The sequence below is a fragment of the Drosophila elegans genome, unplaced genomic scaffold (assembly GCF_018152505.1).
Source record: "Drosophila elegans isolate 14027-0461.03 unplaced genomic scaffold, ASM1815250v1 contig_149, whole genome shotgun sequence".
Classification (NCBI taxonomy): Eukaryota; Metazoa; Arthropoda; class Insecta; order Diptera; family Drosophilidae; genus Drosophila; species Drosophila elegans.
The window spans coordinates 5,152,427-5,170,670 of NW_024545513.1; the positions used below are offsets into that span (position 1 = coordinate 5,152,427).

General features: G+C 39.4%; 2 protein-coding genes across 3 annotated transcripts in view; one reads left to right on the forward strand and one right to left on the reverse strand.

Annotated features, from left to right (window-relative positions):
- The window catches only part of LOC108136225, a 106,250-nt gene that overhangs the window by 4,991 nt on the left and 83,015 nt on the right, over positions 1-18,244 (reverse strand). For both annotated transcript variants that reach the window (XM_041707136.1, XM_017257246.2), the window contains 2 exons: positions 2,442-3,550; positions 2,128-2,355 (listed from right to left, as the gene is read on the reverse strand). In XM_041707136.1, coding sequence (XP_041563070.1) covers positions 2,128-2,355; positions 2,442-3,550 — 1,337 coding nt within the window. The remainder of the gene's footprint in view (positions 1-2,127; positions 2,356-2,441; positions 3,551-18,244) is intronic.
- On the forward strand, positions 54-2,097 carry LOC108136226. Its single transcript, XM_017257247.2, has one exon. It carries the CDS (start codon positions 890-892, stop codon positions 1,820-1,822), a length of 933 nt encoding a protein of 310 aa, XP_017112736.1. The 5' UTR covers positions 54-889; the 3' UTR covers positions 1,823-2,097.

An 18,244-nucleotide genomic window follows, 5' to 3' on the forward strand; every position in this document is an offset into this window, starting at 1 on the left:
AACTAAATTTTTTCCAAAATGTATGTTTCCTTAGGATGTTAACTTTCTTTAGGATTTTTTCTTATATATTGTTTAGATATTTATAATGTGAAATTTAAATTAAAAACTGCATTTACTAAAAGTAAGCAATTTTGTTCATTCTTAATTAACATATATGACTTTCTCATCGTTTTTTAATTTATTTTTTTTTTATATCAGCATTGGTGCAACACCTTTTATTTATTGGTTTACCAATCTTTTGGCGCTGGATTTTTGTATCGGTTTCTCACAGTTTTTTGGCTTAGATTTTAATCTGGTTTTTTTTGTTTAACGAGTGATTACTTGTCTTGGTTTCTTTTCTAATTTTGTAACTACTTGTGGGTGAAATGATGATTTCGGGTTCAAATTTGGGTGTGTGTAAGTGAGTGTGATTAGTTAGTTAGTTGGTTGGTTGGTTGGTTGGTTGGTTTTATGACGGTGAAATCGGCAGTTATGGCATTTTGGGAAGAGGATGGCATGTAAAGAGATCAAATGATTGGACATGAGATTAACATTAGTTAGGTGGTTAAATGGGGTAACTAAGGTTGTCTAGCTACTAAGGCATGCAGTGGCATTTACGTAATCTACTAGAGATTTAGTAGGTTTGCAGTTTGAAAAACGAAATGATTTAATTTAATGGTGTACATGAAAGTAGTCCTTAATCTTAAATATCTTATATTTTAAATGCATCTGATACTGACAAAGTGTGCTATCCAATTTTAGTTTACATCTAGTTACTCTCACTCTGAATTTCGTTCACCTCATATCACAACGTTACCCCAGATCATCCACAACTAGAACTAAACAAACCTATAACATATATATTTTTGAGTACCAAAATATCAGATATTTTTTGTACAAGATTAGCCTAATGGATCTCAACCCGATGAACGAGCAGATCCCAGCGCAGCAGGAGCTACTGAAGGATGAGGACAAGCAAGAAGATGACCATCTACGTTGCAAGGAAGCGATGAGGGGTGAGGCCATAGCCAAGGCGTTGGGCGATGTGCAAATCTATGTGGAACTTGGCGAGGAGGAGGCCTTTGTGCAAATGAAGCCGCCACAGTTGCACAAGTTTAGGGTGACTCCGAATGGAGTGGATTCGGGATCATCGGAATCGAACAAGTTCGACCGAGCCGATCCTACGGACATTGCTCGTTGGGACTTGAAACGGGAGCTCAAGTTGGATTTGATTTCAAGCCAGTGGGCCGAGCAGATTGGCAAACTTCAAACCGACGAAGTCACTGGCGAAGTGTACATGATAGTGCCCATCGATATAAACATACTCGTAGACCAATCCAAAATGACGCCCGATTTGGCCACGAAAAGCATCACCGAAGAGGATGCCTACAAGGAGGAGACGGGACCGGGACACACCTTCTATTTGTACCACGACCTCGATGAGCATCCTGGGCAGCTGCCGAAAACAGCGTTGGATCAGCAAAACCAAGTGGACAGTCAGGATGGCCAGAACAGTCCGGATATCAAGGTTAGCCAGGACAAAGAGGAGCAACAGCCGGCATATAAAGCAAACTGGAACTACCACTTGCACGAATTTGAGGTGCCCAAGCTCAGCTTTCCCTTTGAACTCTCCCTGAACCCAGAGTTGGTCCGCTTGTTGGGTGGCCGAACGGAAAACCAAACTGAAACCAAAGAAATCCCCTTGGATTCCGAAGAAATGCCAACGGATTCGGGAGAATTACCAACGGATTCGGTAGTCTCAACGGAGGAAGATGAATCGGAAAATCCAAATCTGGAAGAGCTCAACTACCTCGAAGAGCTTATTGAGGATATGGAGGTCTAAAAGGCAAACTGTATCTCCAAAAATATTATTACAAACAAAATTCTATCAAGCCTAGATTATTTCAACCGTATCTCGTATCTAGTTGGTTATTAGGGAAGGAACAACTAAATTTTATAAGCTATACTCAAAGCATGCAGTGAAAATATATAAATTAAAAAAAAATATACATGCTGATTTTGAATCGATTGCGTAATATTAAAAAAGATCTAGTTGGGTACTACTGGAAGACTCTTAGAATAACTATAAATATATATAATTTCCGATTTTGTAACCGTTTGAGGGGGCATTATTTGAGGCATACTCACATTGACTAGTCGCTGCAGGGTGGCCACATACGAGTTCTCACTGTGGACGATGGCCGCCACGATGTGGCGCCTCTTCAGCTGCTGCTGGGACAATCCGGCGGGCGCGGGTGGCAACATGGGCACAATCAGCCGGTTGTGGGCTGTACGAGCGGTACCGTTGGCCCGACTGCCCGGCGCCATCATCAGGTCCATGTCGAAGCGATTGGCGGTGGCCTCATCATCCTCCGACTGCAAGGAGGTGGTTTAAATATAAGAGTTAAATTATTTTGCTTTAAAATTCTCCAAGTTTTTATTAAGCACAACAAATGACTCACCTCTGGCACACCGGGCATCATTTTGCTGGCCCCCAAATTGGCCAGCTTTTGCGGCGAGGCGGCGTCCAGCGCTGCTCCTTGGCTCGATCCGCCGGATGATCCGGCTGAGCCCAGGCCGGAGTTACCTTTTCCCGTGGCATTTGGCGAGCCCGAATCGGGCGTATCGAAGCTGGAGGCTGTGGAGTGGCGTCCATCGCGCCCTCCCACATCGTACTGATGCGAGGAGCCGCGCCTGATGGAGAACCAGCGGGAGAGACGACCGCCGGGCGATTCACCCGGCGTGGTGGCCTCCTCCCTCTGGGAGCCACCTGCTCCTCCGCCACCGCCACTCGATGGCATTGTGCAGGCACTGGCCCTGCGCATAATCATGTTGGCGTTATTGTTCTCAGTGGATGATGATCCTGGACCGGATGCGGATGCGGATGCGGATGCAGTTGCCAATACGGAACCTGTTGCGTTTCCGGTGGCGGCCGTGCGCCATTTGTCAAACGACAAATGCTGCTTGGCCTTGTTGAAGGTGGAACGCAATTGCGAATTGCGTTGATTGCCGGCACTTAGCGAACTCACGCTGCTGCTGGTCTGCTCCTCCTCGGTGAGAACCGCTTCTGCCTCCTCCTCCCGCTCCCGCTCCCCCTTCTCCTCTTGCTTCTCCTTGTCCCGCTCCCGCTCCTGATCCCTTTCCCGCTCGAGATTCCTATCCCGTTCACGGCAAGGGGATTTGGTGTCCTGGTCACTGCTGCTACCGCAGCTACTGCTGCTGCCAACGCCAACACCAACGGCAGCCTGGCCACCGTTGGCGCTGAAGCTTCCGCCGGCAATTGTGGCTGCGGTGCAGCCCGCTGCTTCTCGCTGATCCCTCTGATCCCGCTGATCCCGTTGATCCCGCTCCCGCTGCTCGGCAATCCGCCGGCTAAACGCACTATGCAGCTGGGCGGTGGTGATGCTGGCACTGGACGGCGGCGATCCAATGAAGGAGCTCTGCTGATGCTGATGCTGTTGTTGGCGATGATGTGGATGACTGAGGTGGTGGTGGTGCGAGTGGTGTGCGTGGTGGTGATGCGGCTCGTCCAAGGTGTCCTCCCATGAGCCGGAGTTCAGTTTATGTTCATCTGGAGGGATAGAAAAATTAAAACAGAATTAGTATTAAATAGTAAATTGGCTTAGGGTTATCAGTAACTTAAATGGCTTACAAACATCTGCACTTATGAAACTATCAATGTACCAATTTATATCTTTAGCCTTTTGTTTTAATCTTATTTCTTTACTCATTATTTGAGTCGCCAATGGAAGCCCAGTTTTTTTTTTAAGTTAAGAGCACCCCTAAAAATAGATGATATTCAATAGTTGGACATTATCTGGATGACGTAATAGCTTCAAAAGCATTACCAATTATGTGGCGTTGGCCAAGTGAGTTAATTGCCAGCAATTGTGGGCCATATGCAGATGAAGTCGCTGAACAGCACAAACAGCAGCACAAACAGGATTTGGCCATGGCCGTCATGTCTCCGTTTTGCGATTACCGCCAATTTTTGCGGCGTGGGACTGGGATTGTGGACTGGAAATCGGGGACTGAAAAAAACAGAGGAAAGGGGAGGGTTGGAGGGATGGAAGTAGGCATCAAAGCCAGAAAGCCGCCAATTCTGGCCAAGACTCATTCTGGCATCGTGTGGGTTACTTGCCAAGTGGCCATGGCCAGAAAGCCAGCAGCAACTCCCACACTGCGCCACGTACTCCGGCACTCAGCCACTCAGACTAAACAGACTCTACCGACCCACACCACTCCACACCACCACCACTCCGCCAGAACCATCAGAGCCAGCAGAACGGCATTAGAGAGACAACTGTCAGGCCCAAAGAATGCACTGCGAGAAACTGTACATTTCGGTATAATCAAATTCTCGCTTACATTTGTCAATTGAAACAGCTTTTACATTCCCACAATTGCATAATGCATGGTCACACTTAATGTTTTATGGAAACAATGTGACCAATTGATCAAACTAAGCAAATATGTATTAATAATAAATGTTCTAATCATAGCATTTCTTGCAGTGCACCTAGAAGCCAAGCTCTAAGCAAACATTAGGATGGCGATTTCGATTCCGATTGAGATTCAGATGGAAAAACTCAGCAATGGCCGCAGAAACAAAACAGATTCGAGACAAACTCGATGTCATGTTCAAGACCATTAATCATCCAGTGGACGGCGGACGAGGAATGGGGATGTGGTGAAAAGTCGGGTTCAGTTAGCTGTGATAATTGCAAATTCAGCTCAGTCCATCGCTTCGCCGCCCACAACTCACCCCACTTCCCGCCCCCTTTTTAATCCCCTTTCAAATGTGTGAAAAAGGAAAAACCAAAATAAAAATAAAAGAAATCGAAAGAATGGAAAGGGAAGGAAAGGGAAAAATGCGTAAATATTTTGCGCAAAATGTGAAAACATCTTCAAAATTACATTATATATACGGCCCAAAAAAAGGAGACAAATTTCACTTTTACAAAATTGAGTTTGTGTAACTTTTGAAGAGGCGGGGCGGAAATTCGCTTTTCACATATTGAAAAGAGCAGTGGAAAAAGGACGCGGCGGGGGGGGTCGTGGCACGGCACCGTTTAAGTTGATTGTTGGCAAACATATTTTCCTTCTTTTTTTTGGCGTATACTTGGTTTAACATAATCTGTAAGCACGCAAATGCGACCGAGGGAGAGTTTATTAATTAATCTTAAATAACTTTGAAAGAGGGAAGCAGATGATGGGCAAAATTGGGAAATATGAATATATTTATGCACTGCAATAAAAATACTCTTATACAAAAATGTAAAGGAAAATAAAACTTATCAAAACCTTTTTTAAATGAATAATACTTTAAAGTATCCAAATAAGATAAAAACAACAGGTAAAAACAATATAATTTAGTGAATATTTATAATAAAAAAAATCCTTCTTAAGTTAGATATTAAGCATTTTTGTTCTCTCTGCGCATTTGAATACCAATAAACTATGTAAATAAATCAATTGATATTACGGAAAAAACGGAAAATGTATTTGGGACACTGGCACACATTTCCCCACATTCTTACAATTTTCTCATCCTTATATTTGACATCCCCCACGCACACGCTTCGAAATCTACATAGTTGCCGTTTATGTAATTTATTTACTTGCTTTTCGGATTTCGATTTTGTTTGGCCTGTTACGACATCACGTATACGCACCGCTGGCTCATTAATTATCATCACGGCAATGTGCAACAGTTAACGGAAACCGAAAGACAAACTCCTGCCATGGCACGCAAATGAAAAAATAGAAACCCCTTTGGGTGCATCTAAGCCACCTCCGCGACTTTTTGCATAATGGGAAATGATTGTGAAAAATTAATCATACGCCATGTGAGCCCGCGGGGGAGTCTCCCGAAAAAATCGCGATTCTCCCATGCAATATTTTCGGCGTGTTTCGTTTTGTTTACGTTAGTTTTGGCACAACTATTGCCTTCGGTCCATCAGTCAGTCAGTCAACCAGTCACCGAGTTATTCATTCGCTCACTTATTCATTCCATTTGGTACCAATTGCCGCGAGTGATTAATGAGCCACTCATTAATGCCATTGCAGAATGCTGGCAACAAAGAAATCTCTGCAAATGCTAATGCTCACTTAAATTATACAAATTACAAACATCCACACGTTGCCATATCTGTTTGTTCTTTATTGTTTTGCCAACTCATTTCCCGCCCACAGAAACAGACCTCAAACAGTCATAGAAACAAAGTCAGGCGTTCCCCGAGTCCATTGCTAATTGAAATGACAAACCACAAAGACTGTGTGGCCACACACAGCCTCCATGGGTCAAAGACTCGGAATACCCTGGCTAAAATATAAACAAGAAATAAAACAATATTGTATTGAAACCCATATACCAGATTAGCCTCCATTATGTAATATAAATTTATAATAATGTAGGCTAAGCCTCACCGCATCGAGATTTAAAAAGTTTAATCTTTTACCCTATATTTAGCATGTCAAACTTTGTTTAAAACAAATAAGCCAGCTGCGCTTGCCGTATCGGTTTATCCACTCAACTATTTCAATGTCAGTCAGGGGAACTTTAAAAAGTTTGTTTCGACCTGAAAACCATTCTCTCAATGCAGGGCAAAGTTTATACATTTTAATTAAATTATTTTAAACTTTTAGGGAATGCACTTTGCCTCTTTTAGGGCTTGTTAATTAAGCAAGGATTATTTAATTATTACTTAAGCCGGAAACAAGAAAACAAATATGAGGTCAATCTTTTAATTTTTAATTGAAAATAAAAGCCAATACATATTCGTATCTTGCTCATAAATAAATCGAGATCTAGTCGAATATATATGGTGATTTAATTGCTGGGGCCGAGGCAGTTTTCTGGCCAAAATGGAAAGCCCTCAAGTGAAGGGTATTATGGCTGCAAGTAAAAACTCGAGTCTCACTCTGCGCTGCATTTGATGTGCCCTTCTGCCCCGAGATGGTTCATAAATATTTCAGTCCAGCGCAGAATGCAGGCCAGAATGGTTAAGTAGCTGGAAACTAGTCACCTGCTGTTACACCCTTTCTCCCGCCTCTTCTTCTTCTTCTTCTTCTTGTTTCTCCTCCAATTCTCAGATTCTCCATTTCTCCAGAGGGGTTCTAATGAGGCCACAAGGCTTCTTGCGACTCTCTGCCACGAGTTGCAAAGTAATTTCGTGTGTGTCTGAAATTGAGCAGCGGGCAGTCCCCCTTTTCTCCCTCCAATTTCCTCCCACACTGCTCAGCCCTGCCCATTTCTTCTCTTTTTGCTTTGCACCCGGCGCAAAAGTATGGCTGAGAGGCAAAAATTCAGCAAAGTTGGCAAGTTTTCTAAGCCAGCTGCAGCGAAAAGCTGGCAGCTAAAGAGTTTAAACAGAGGAGCGGGACTCACAACAAAATCTATCTAAAATAGCTGGGCACTACCACTGTTAAATATATAGTATAATTAAAAGCATTTTTACAATCAACAAAGGTTGGTTTTATTAATTTGACTCCCATAGCATTCGTCCCTTTCTGCAGTAGTGTCACCTTGCAACACTACGCATATAAGAACAAAAAAGTCTGACCAGTTGATAACAAGAAGCAAATTTCCATGAATTTAAGTTAACCTTGCAATAAACCATTATTTTCTAAAACATATAATCCTTTTCTCTGTGTAAAAGTAGAAGTGGAAGCTGGCGGAAGCTTATTACGCACAGTGCCAAAAGAAAAAAACAAAAATCGCAGGAGACAAGGCAAGGGAATCTCACATATGGATATATCGCAAAAACCCCTTTCCTTTCACCGCTCCTTCCCCACTTTTACATCACACGAGGCCATAATAAATGTGAAAATTGCTTTCTATTTGCAATTTTGATGCCCAGGACCAAGACGAGAAACGAGAACGAGCTGAGTGAAAAGTAAGGCAGCGAAAAATACGGAAGGGAAAGTCAAAGTAGCGCGTGCCTTTGTCATAAACTAATTATTATAATGTAAATCACACACGCAGTGCTGAGCTGAGCAGAGCAGAGCCCACTTCTGACGGCAACCAGCCTCCAATCCAAACATTGGACGGATGATAATGAGCTAATCCTGCATATTCATGAGCGGAAGCAGGTGATAATAAGGGGGCGGGACAGGCGGAAGTGCTAAAGAAGTAGTGGATTAAGCCGGGAAATTCTTCAGGTGCACTGTGCGAAACTATTACCAAAGTGGGTCAACGATAACACAAAAAAATGCGTTATCATTATTAACTATTTTCATTTTCATTTTTTTTATTACACTTGCAATTTTGGTAAGCTCATTTAATGCTTGTTAAAATTAAAATTTTTAAAATAATTATAGTATATGTATTTTTTTTTCATTTAAATACTAACCAAACAATCAATTTCAAGACGCCAAATTAAGATATTCATTTTTCCTGTTTTACTTATTTTTCGATTTAAATACCAATCAAAACATACATTTCGCAAACCCCAAATGAAGTTATTAACTTTTTCTGAGATCTATAAAATCATTTTTCATGTTTTACTTTTGGGGACGAATTAAAGATCTTTGCCTGGTTTAATCACGCTCGATTCTTGGCCAAAACCATGCTGATGAGGAGAAACCCAACCCGATCGATCTATCTATCTAACTACTACTATCCCCTCACTTTCTTCCCCCCTTTTCCGCGTTAGTCGAAAGATTGCGTGTTTGAGCCAACCAAAAAAAAAAAAACCGGGCCAAAAGAAACTGCAAACGCGGAATGGAATGCAAGTGGAGATGGTCAAAATTAATGACATCAAAATTAGGCAGGCAGACAACTGATCGGAATAAGAAACCTGGGCAAAAAGGAGGGGGAGCCAATAGCTTTATCTGGCGAACCTGGCCAACCTGGCCAACAGCTGCACAAAATCGCAGCCGAGTGATAAACTTTGGCAACTTTACGACTTCATTAATAAAATTGAAAACTGTTAACTGGGCAACTGTCTGTACGTTGGCAATTAAAATTGCTCGAAAATTGGGTTAAAATGCCAAGTAGTCGGGGCAATTTTGGCCAAATGTATAAATGTTGTTGACTCAATCGCCGGCGAGCACTGGAAAATTGTTGGCCAAAAGATTTCCTCTCACTCAAGTAAATCCAACTCACATCGCGCACTCAGTTGTTCAATCGCAATCGAATTCTTTTTGGTGATTCGGTGTGAAAATTTAAGTTCCGCCAAAGTGTTTTTTAAGTTCTCACCAATAAAAATACGAAACAAAGCTGAAAACTTTGCCAGAGATTTTCGAAAAGGTGTTAATGTGCGAAGTTGGGAAAAAATAAAGAAAAGGGGGCAAACAGGCGGTGGGTGGTGGGTGGTGTGAGTTTGGGCAATACTTTCTGTGCAAAGCTGATGAAATGCTGCAAAAGGTGAGCTGATGACCAGGTGAGGCAAAAGAAAAACTCTTCGGTTTGGAAAACTTGAGAATTATATTTCACCTTCTGCAAAGGAGATTTATGTTAAAGAACAATACATTACTTTTTCTTTGTATTGCACTTCAATTTCAAGGGTTTTTAAATTTATGTACATTTCACTTGTTTTAATAAATTTCTTTAAATTTCAACATCAAAAAATATTTGTTTCACTGCTCTTTTAATTTCAAAAATAATTTGATTTGCAGTAATAACAGGTACGTTATTTTTTTAAACACATATTTTAAGAGAAACAATGTTTAAAAGCGCACCTGGTTGTTTCTGCATTTCCGCACCGCTTAAAAATACAAAACGGAATGCCATGACATTTGGACAAAGTACGCCGGATCCAATCGTTAATGACTTGACCTCATCTTCATTAATATTAACTACAGTTTGGTTATTGAAATTCGTTTGCAAATTGCCCTCTTTCGATGACCTTGTCAGTCAAAAGTTTTCCGTTTTTCCCCATTCTCCCCAAACCCCGACCCTTCCTGCATCTTTCTCCAGTGCAGTGCTTTGTGATTAACAATGGGCCACCAAGTTGCGAACTAGTTTCCCAGTTGTCCGCATACAAGTAGGTATATGGTATGCACCGTTAGAAGTTTGTCGTCAGACAGGTGGAAATGGCAGTCAGTCACTCAGTTAGTCAGTCATTCAGTTAGTCAGTCATTCAGTTAGTCAGTCAGTCAGTCGGCGGTACAGATACTCATTGTCCCACATGAATTATTTAGTTGCTGCTCTGATTGGATATACGAGTATACAAAGTTTACCGGTGGTGGCCCAGCGAAAGACGCCAGATCTAAATTAAACACAACGCGTGGCATGTAATTTTGTTGCCATTCCATGGCCTTTTTTGCGACTGCATCGAAGTACACTTGGAAAGGAGAACTTAACCTAAGAAGGTGAAGTTGGTTCTTAAAAAATGTTTTTTGCCTATGTGGGATCTTGTAGTTTTAAAAATATTCATATTTAGCCATTTACTAAGCGGTCATAAATCATGCAATGTGGATTTAAAAATGGCTTAAGTAGTCCCGATTGGAAACAAACTTAAATCAATAGTTTTCTAACTTAAATTTGTTTTTTTCTTTAAAGAAATTTTAGATATTATAAATAAATCCTTTAATCAAATATATTCTAATTTGAATCACTTCAGTTATCACTTTAATTTCGGTTGTACAAAAATACCCATACATCTATTATTCTCCCCTATTGTGAAATTATTATTTAAGCAGAAATTCCATTCCAATTTTTTTATAAATGTAGCTCTGCTTGGAGGTCTCGGTTTAGGTCAGGCTATGGACTAGGGACTAGGGACTGGGTGAGGGTCTGCAGAAGTCTGAGTCCGTTCAAGTAGGTTACCTCGCCCTTGTCCCTCGCCATTTTTCCCTCCTCCTTTGGGCGAAGTCAACTCGAGTCAACTCAACTCAATTGCTTTGGCAACTTGACGCAGGGCCGTGCACTTGACGATGACGCCCTGGGATGCCTACCAATGTCCAAAACGAGGGGGAAAAAACATACGGAAAAACCAGAAGAAAACTCTGCCTGCCTCTCCCTCTCCCTCTCTCTTTCTATATCTCTATATCTTTCAAACACGGTCGTCCCGTCCCTGTCGCACCACCTTTTGTTGCCTATTTTAAGGCATTTCCTTGCAGGCCGCTTTGAAAAAGGAAACTCGTCGCGTCATTGTGCGATGTTCTTTTTATTTTTTCGCATACTCATTAAATTTACTAAGAAATGTATAGGTATATTGGGCAACAAAATATTCATTAATAAACATTAAAATGTCACTTTCTATCTGTTTATTCATGAAATGTTTATATCAAAGTTGATAAATTGTTTTATTGAATCTGTTTATGTAATGTACATTTGAATTTAAAACATCTAGCGTATCCTTTGCATTGGTTAAAAAACACAATATATCGAGTGTGTTGTAATTTAATAATCAGAAATATCCCTTTTGGACTGCTGGGTATCTAATAAGTGCTTCCTTCATGTTGACAATTTTCACCGTGTGGATTTTTTTTGTCGCTGCCGGAGAGGAGATGCCTTTGCATTTGCCTTTGCCTGTGGCAGAGCCGATGGTCTTTTGTCGATGCAGCCGCAAATGCAGATGCAGATGGAGGGCACATGCCTTTGACTATTTTTAGCGGGCGCTGAGCTGAAAACAATGCTGGCGACTTCAAGTGGCCCACACCACAGACGCAAAAAAATAAAAAAAAAAAGAGTATAACAAAAATGAATACAAAAAAAAGAAAAACAGGAGCTAGTGGAGCACCAGCACCAAGCGATTGCCCTTAGAGCTTCGACTTAATTACATTGGCCAATGTCAGTGGGGGTTACTCAAACGGGGGATAAAACTTTGGATTTGCAGGGAGGAAATGTGAAAGGCTTTTTCGCTCGGAAATTAAATTTCCAGACCAGGATGGCTGTTCCATTGAATTAACAGCTGAGTGCAGGCAGCCCAAAAAATTTAAACAAACAAAAATGGGATGCACAGCAGATGCGTCGAAATGCCAAAAAATGGAAAATTTTAGCAAACTGCAAACAGGCTTCATCAGGAGGCATTAATATAAATTGTCTCACTTAGTTATTCAGTTCGACAATGGCTGTCAAAAATGGTGACCTCGCGCGCACAATAGCGCCCTCTGCCGACAAGCTTTATTCATTGAATAATTCAATTAACAATAGTTGTTGACACTTCCATTGATTTGGCACTTTTCGACTTGTTTCGCTATAATTTTCTATGACAGTCGTGCAGATTTGCGTTTTTGATGGGATGACTTGGGGATTTTACGTTTCTAGAATTTTTAAAGCTAAACGGTGGTGACCTCATTCAATTTTGTATTATTTAATTTTTAAACCTTTCTAGGACTTTAGAAAATGTGAAGAATTTAAGTAAAATTATCCAAAGTGAATATAATATTCCATTAGGCAAACTTAATTTTAAAGTACAGAATGAAATACATTTTAAATTATGTTTTTTAATGAATTTTAAACAAGAAATGCAACATGGATACTTTATGTTGAAGATTTAATTTTTCCCTTTAAATTAAATATCTGTTTAAACAAATATTTAGTTCAAACATAATAGCTGTTGAAGATAAATTTAATCTGAAAAGCCATAAATAACGACCAACTCGTCGCTGCACTTTTTATAACGCCCTTATCGCGATGATATTTCCGTCAACTCTTCGCCGCGGGTGGAGATTTCTTAGATGTTTTATCGGCAAAACGTTTTGTAAACTGTTTGCATTCAAAAGCGAGTAGAAGTAGATAAAGAGCAACACAATCGTTTTGTTTAATTTGCGGGAGGAGGAAGTGCAACAATTGCGAAATGCGAGTTTTCATCGGTTTCCAGCGTTTCAATTTCCATTTTCATTTCCATTCCACTGGGTGTTGTTTTTATGGCTTTTATTGCTGTTATTTCTGTTGGTTTCTTTTCGTTTTATCGTAGCTGCATTTGGTCTCTTTGTGGGTTTTTGTTTTTTTTTTGTTTTTTTTTTAGTTTGTTTATTTATGATATTTACAAACAGCAAACAGCAACGCCACAACAACTGTTCAATCTGTGACATGGTTTCACTTTCATTAGCTCTCTTATCAGCTGAACGAGTTTTCCTTTCTGGTTATTGTTGGCGGCAGTCTTTGTTTTTTTTTTTTTTGGTTTTTCATACATATTTTGTTTTTTTTTACCGACAAAGTAGCGTAAATGCAGTGGCAGATGAGTTTTTGAGCTTTTGGTGTCGTTCCAAATTGGCAATTGCAATTTGCATAAATTGTCCGTTCGTTGTCAGCTGTCGTCACTGCAATTTCTGCACATTTTTATTTAAACAACAAAAAATATGCCGGCAAGGAAAACTCGAAAAAAACAACTGATTTTTTGTAGCGCTATAATTATGGTCAACAACATAATTTATGTGGCAGCTGAGAGATGATGAGCCAAGGAGAAAAACTACAAAAGCCAATATGGCTTTAATAAAATAATAAGACACAGTAATAACTGATCATAAACGTTGCAAGGAATGCATTGCACTGCAAGAAAATGGCAAGAAAATAATTGGGATATAGCTCTCATTTTGTTTAATCAAAATTAAAATAAATCAATAATTTATTTACAATGATCTTAGAACTTAAAGAAATTCCCCTTAAACAGTTGTTTCCAACTGCATGTTGATGATCTTGAAAAAAAATATCTCTGTATTTTCTTTTAGTGCAGAAGCAGTGGCAGCTGAAAGTCGAGTGCTTTATTGGCAGTGGTTGTTGTCAATTTGCGGATGGCCAGTGGCCAAGAATGCGCCGCAGTTCAAAGTGAAAGTCATCGTATCTCACAGGTGTCTGCCCCCCTCTTACCACTTTACCCCTCCACCTCTAGGCCACCTGTTAAAGGCCAAACAAAAAAGGGCGGCCAAAATGCAGCCAAATCTTTGAGTCATTTCTAAGGCACACTTTCACAGCCAAAAGCCAAAAACAGAACAGTAAATTCTTTGGAAATTCATCGAAAAAAATGAATGCATAAAAGGTAAAAGTGTATTTCCCTTTACAGTAAACATCAAACAAGTTGGACAGGCTTTCCACTTAAAAGATAACTTAACTTAACGGTTGACTTATGGCAAACTATTATTCTCAATTATCTACATACTTTGTATGCATTTATTTTGAAAACAAAGAAGGTTATTCCCTACGAAAAATATGAAAACTAATGGAAAATCTTTACAAATAAATAAAAAATTATGTTAGTTTCTTTGACTTGTTTTGGTACTCTTATAAATCTTTGCTGAATCTTACTTTAATGTGCTTTGTTAGACTTTTTAAGTACATTAAATCGCCCAGATAACGTCCATATGCTTTATTTACAACTTGAACTTCCATGTGTGTAAATCGAAACCCATCGGAAGTATGGTCTTTGATCTGCTTTGGTTTGGTTTTCCTTTTCCCCATATTTATCTATATTTTTCTGTATTTTTGCAGTGCGTGAGGGCGGCGGTGACTTCCCTGTTATTATATAACAATGACAGAGAGCGGTGAGCAGAGGCGCAGACAACAAACGGATCGTAAAAGGCATCATCGAAATGCATTTCCATTCCCAGCATTTTCCCCCGCTTTTCTTCGCTTTTCAGTGCTTTTCCAATGCGGTGGTTACTTGGGTGGTTCCGAACCAATCTCAAACGATCCAATCCCATCCGATCCGATCCAATCCGATTTGAGACACGCAGTCTGCTGTCGTCTTGCAAGCCATCTAATTTCTTTGAATTTTTGTCTGTACTTTTTAACTTAGCCAGCCAATGCCCTTTACTCCTCTTTGTTTACACTATTTGCTATTTGATTTGCTTACTCGCCGGTTTCCTTCACATCACACACAGTTGTGCATAATTCCATCGTTGGAAAGTGGCACCCACAACACAACATCGTATTGGGTTTCACGTTTTGCATCTCCAAGTTTAAGTTTAACAACTGCTTTAGCTCGATTCATTTCCATATCTGTTTCGCTGTTTTGATTTTGATTTCAATTTCAGTTTCCTTGATTTAAGTGCGTTAGCCTTTTAGAAATGATAAATCAAAAGTTGAGTATTAAAAATGTTGCTGTATTTTATGCATATTTACAATACTAGTTTATTGAGCTTAACAAGTTTCCCGCTGAATTTAAAGTCCATATAAATGTCAAACTCAAAAGCACTTGAAGATGATTTACAGTGAATTATAATAGAGAATTTAGTATCTATGAAATACGGTGGCAAGAAATTACATATTGTATTTATCTAAAAATAAAAACTTTAGATACAACAATATTTCTAGGCTACTTTGCAAAAACCTTGCTTTTGTATATGATATAACTTTTAATGTAAATAAATATAAATCATAATCCTCTCTGGCAACTTCCTTTAATTTCATTTCGATCACCGCCCGATCGATCGATGTGATCAGCCTCTACTAAATAGCTCGGGGCTACCCCGTTTCTCTTAATTAGCTAAATCGTTCTCACATTTCCGGAAGAATGCGGGTTTTCGGGGGGAGGGGAGACTGAATGACAATCCCCAATTTGAAATCGCTTAAAGCGTTTAAAGGGGGCCAAAGACTCGGTAAGAACTAATGCCATAAATATTGTTTCATTTCGTACCATTTGTTTATTATTTATTTTTCCATTTTAGCAACAGGTTAAGCGAGCGGCGGCGAATGGAGCAAACTTGTTTGAGATCTATTAAAAGATGCCGAGTAAGACCAACAAAAATTGAGTGAAAAAAAAGTAATCGAATACAAAGTATTGCTAATATTCATTAATGGCTTTTGAGCGACTGCGACACATTTGCCGAACTTTTGTCGTTAATGTCCACAGATGATACCCAGTGATTGGATTCTAGTACTGAGCAGGGTATGTTGGGATTTTTGTAAGCCAACTAAGTTTTTTAAGAATTTTCTTTAAAAGACTAAAACAAACCTAAAAACCTTAAACATTTTTACACTTTTATTTAAGGTTTCCAATGTAAAAACATATTACGTAAAGTAATATTCAATAATTTTTAAAGTTTTTTATAAAATGTCTTATGTCTGAGAGATAAATATATTACATATTATAGTATAATGTTTCAAAATTTCCGTTGTACACTCAATATAACTTCAAAAATTCTTTACAAAAAAATACGTTTCTATATACAAGTATTTTTATATATTTAAACACCTAAATATATAATTTAGTTCTAAACCAATTTAAGAAGGTATTTTACTGGTCGTTTCTGTACATTTATTGCCTCCTGCTAATCCTATCTTACAGTTTGATGACTTTGCGTGGAAGCTGCTGACGGTAAGAACGGCAACAATAAACCAGAAATTTTATGATTTATTCTCCGTCTCTTTTGCCGCGCCTCTGGGACCCTCTCGCTCGCACTGTCTGGCGACATGTGGCGGTGGCAATCAAAAGATTGCAACACGCACCGCCGATGACGATTACGATTACGGCGAAGATGACGATGATGATGATGATGATGATGATGATGATGATGATGATGATGGCACGCACAGGCGACAAACTTGACCTTAATTCGCTGCCTATCGCTTGCCTATCGACTCGACAAACACTAAACAAATAATAATAATACTGCGTGTGGGGGCTGACAACAAAAAAAAATAAAATAATAAGCGAGGAAAATAGAGGCAACAATGAAGAAATTGCCACATTAGTAGGCCACTTAACCTTTACGGCTCGTGCAGAAGACACCTGTGAGCCACCCCGAAGTACCTAAAAACCACCTGAAACCACCTGAAAACCACCTCAAAACCACCTCCATCTGCAACTCCTGTCAACGTCAAAGTCTCTTGAGAGATTTTAAGAGGAAAATTCAGGCAGTTCAGCTACCAGCATGTGGTCAAATGCAATAAAAGAAATATACATTATATATAGCATGTATGTGTGTATATGTTGAAGCCCAGAAAGCTATGTAAACAAATGAAAATTGTAACACACAACCTTGAACGAAAAAAAGATACTATGTTGTGCAATCCCCCAAAGAAAAAAAAAAGGCGAGGAAAATGTAACAGTGGGTGGTGGCCGATTTTGTAAAAAGAATTTCGTTTGGCGATAAAAACATAAACAAATACCCGAGTGGCGCCACTAATAAACAAAAATAAAACGAAGCGAACCCAAATAAAACTAATAGAAGAAGAGCTAAAACAAAAGTGATAATTCAAAATGTCAGTATCTAAGTATCTTAGAGATACGGTGCATTATGAGGGCATAAATAAGACGAGGTGCCAAGAAAATTAAATATAATAGTGAAGGAAACCGTTGATTTAATCTTTAATAAAAAATAAATGAGTGCAAACCAATGGCTGAGTTAGTTAATCCATAAATCAACACTTTTAATTAACTCATTTTTGCTTGCAAATCAAACTTGTTAATTAATGCAACACAATAAAAAACATGTTCAGCTTTTAAGTCTGTTTGTTTTAGCAGAAAAACATTAATTGTTAAAAGTATTCTTAATGCATAATATCGCATTTTGTATGCCATTTAAAGTTTTCTTTTACTATTTTTGACAATCCCATTATGCAGTTGTCACGCACCGTACACACATATATATAAATTTATAGCCCCGATCGGAGCAGATGTTTCTGGCTGAAGTCGGACGATTATCTGGCGCTGGCTGAGCAAACAAACCATTCAGAAATTCAACAATTCAATGCAATTACTTAACATTCGTCAGCAGACTCGACAACAAGTTGCAGCAACCGTTTACTTTTCTCATTTCAATCTGGTTGTTGACTTTGAAAGTTGCCGCCACTTGGGAGACGCTTTTTTTTGGGGGGAGGAGGGACGGGGATGACTACTACCTGATTTTACCTGGCCATTTCACCAAAACATGTCGTGTCAACAATGCAACAAATCGTTCATCGATTAACAATCATCGATGCTGCAGGTGCGTGAGCAGATTGAACAATAAAAATGCAATTGGCATTGATCGCAAATCGATTGGGAGAGTCGCCGTTCAACATAAATAAACAAATGGGGAATAGCAAATAAATAGCAAATTCGACTGCACGATTTTGTTCAAAAAAGAGGATGTGTGAAAAAGCACTGAGATTTTTTTAATGCATCCATGTTAAACAGTTGAAACTTTATTAAAAAAGTTATTTTATGGCCATAATCATTTGTAAGAATTTAGTTAATTTCATACTTATTTGAATTTAAATTTGATTGATTTCTTAATAAGCAGTTTATAACTTATATCTTGCCACCAATATTTTCTCTCAGTGTAGGCCACATTCTCCACAATCAGTGGGGCTAATTGAATTGGTAAACGTTTTACCGCATAGTTCACAACTCCAACGGGCTTAACACAGCCCCTAGATAATTAGCATAAT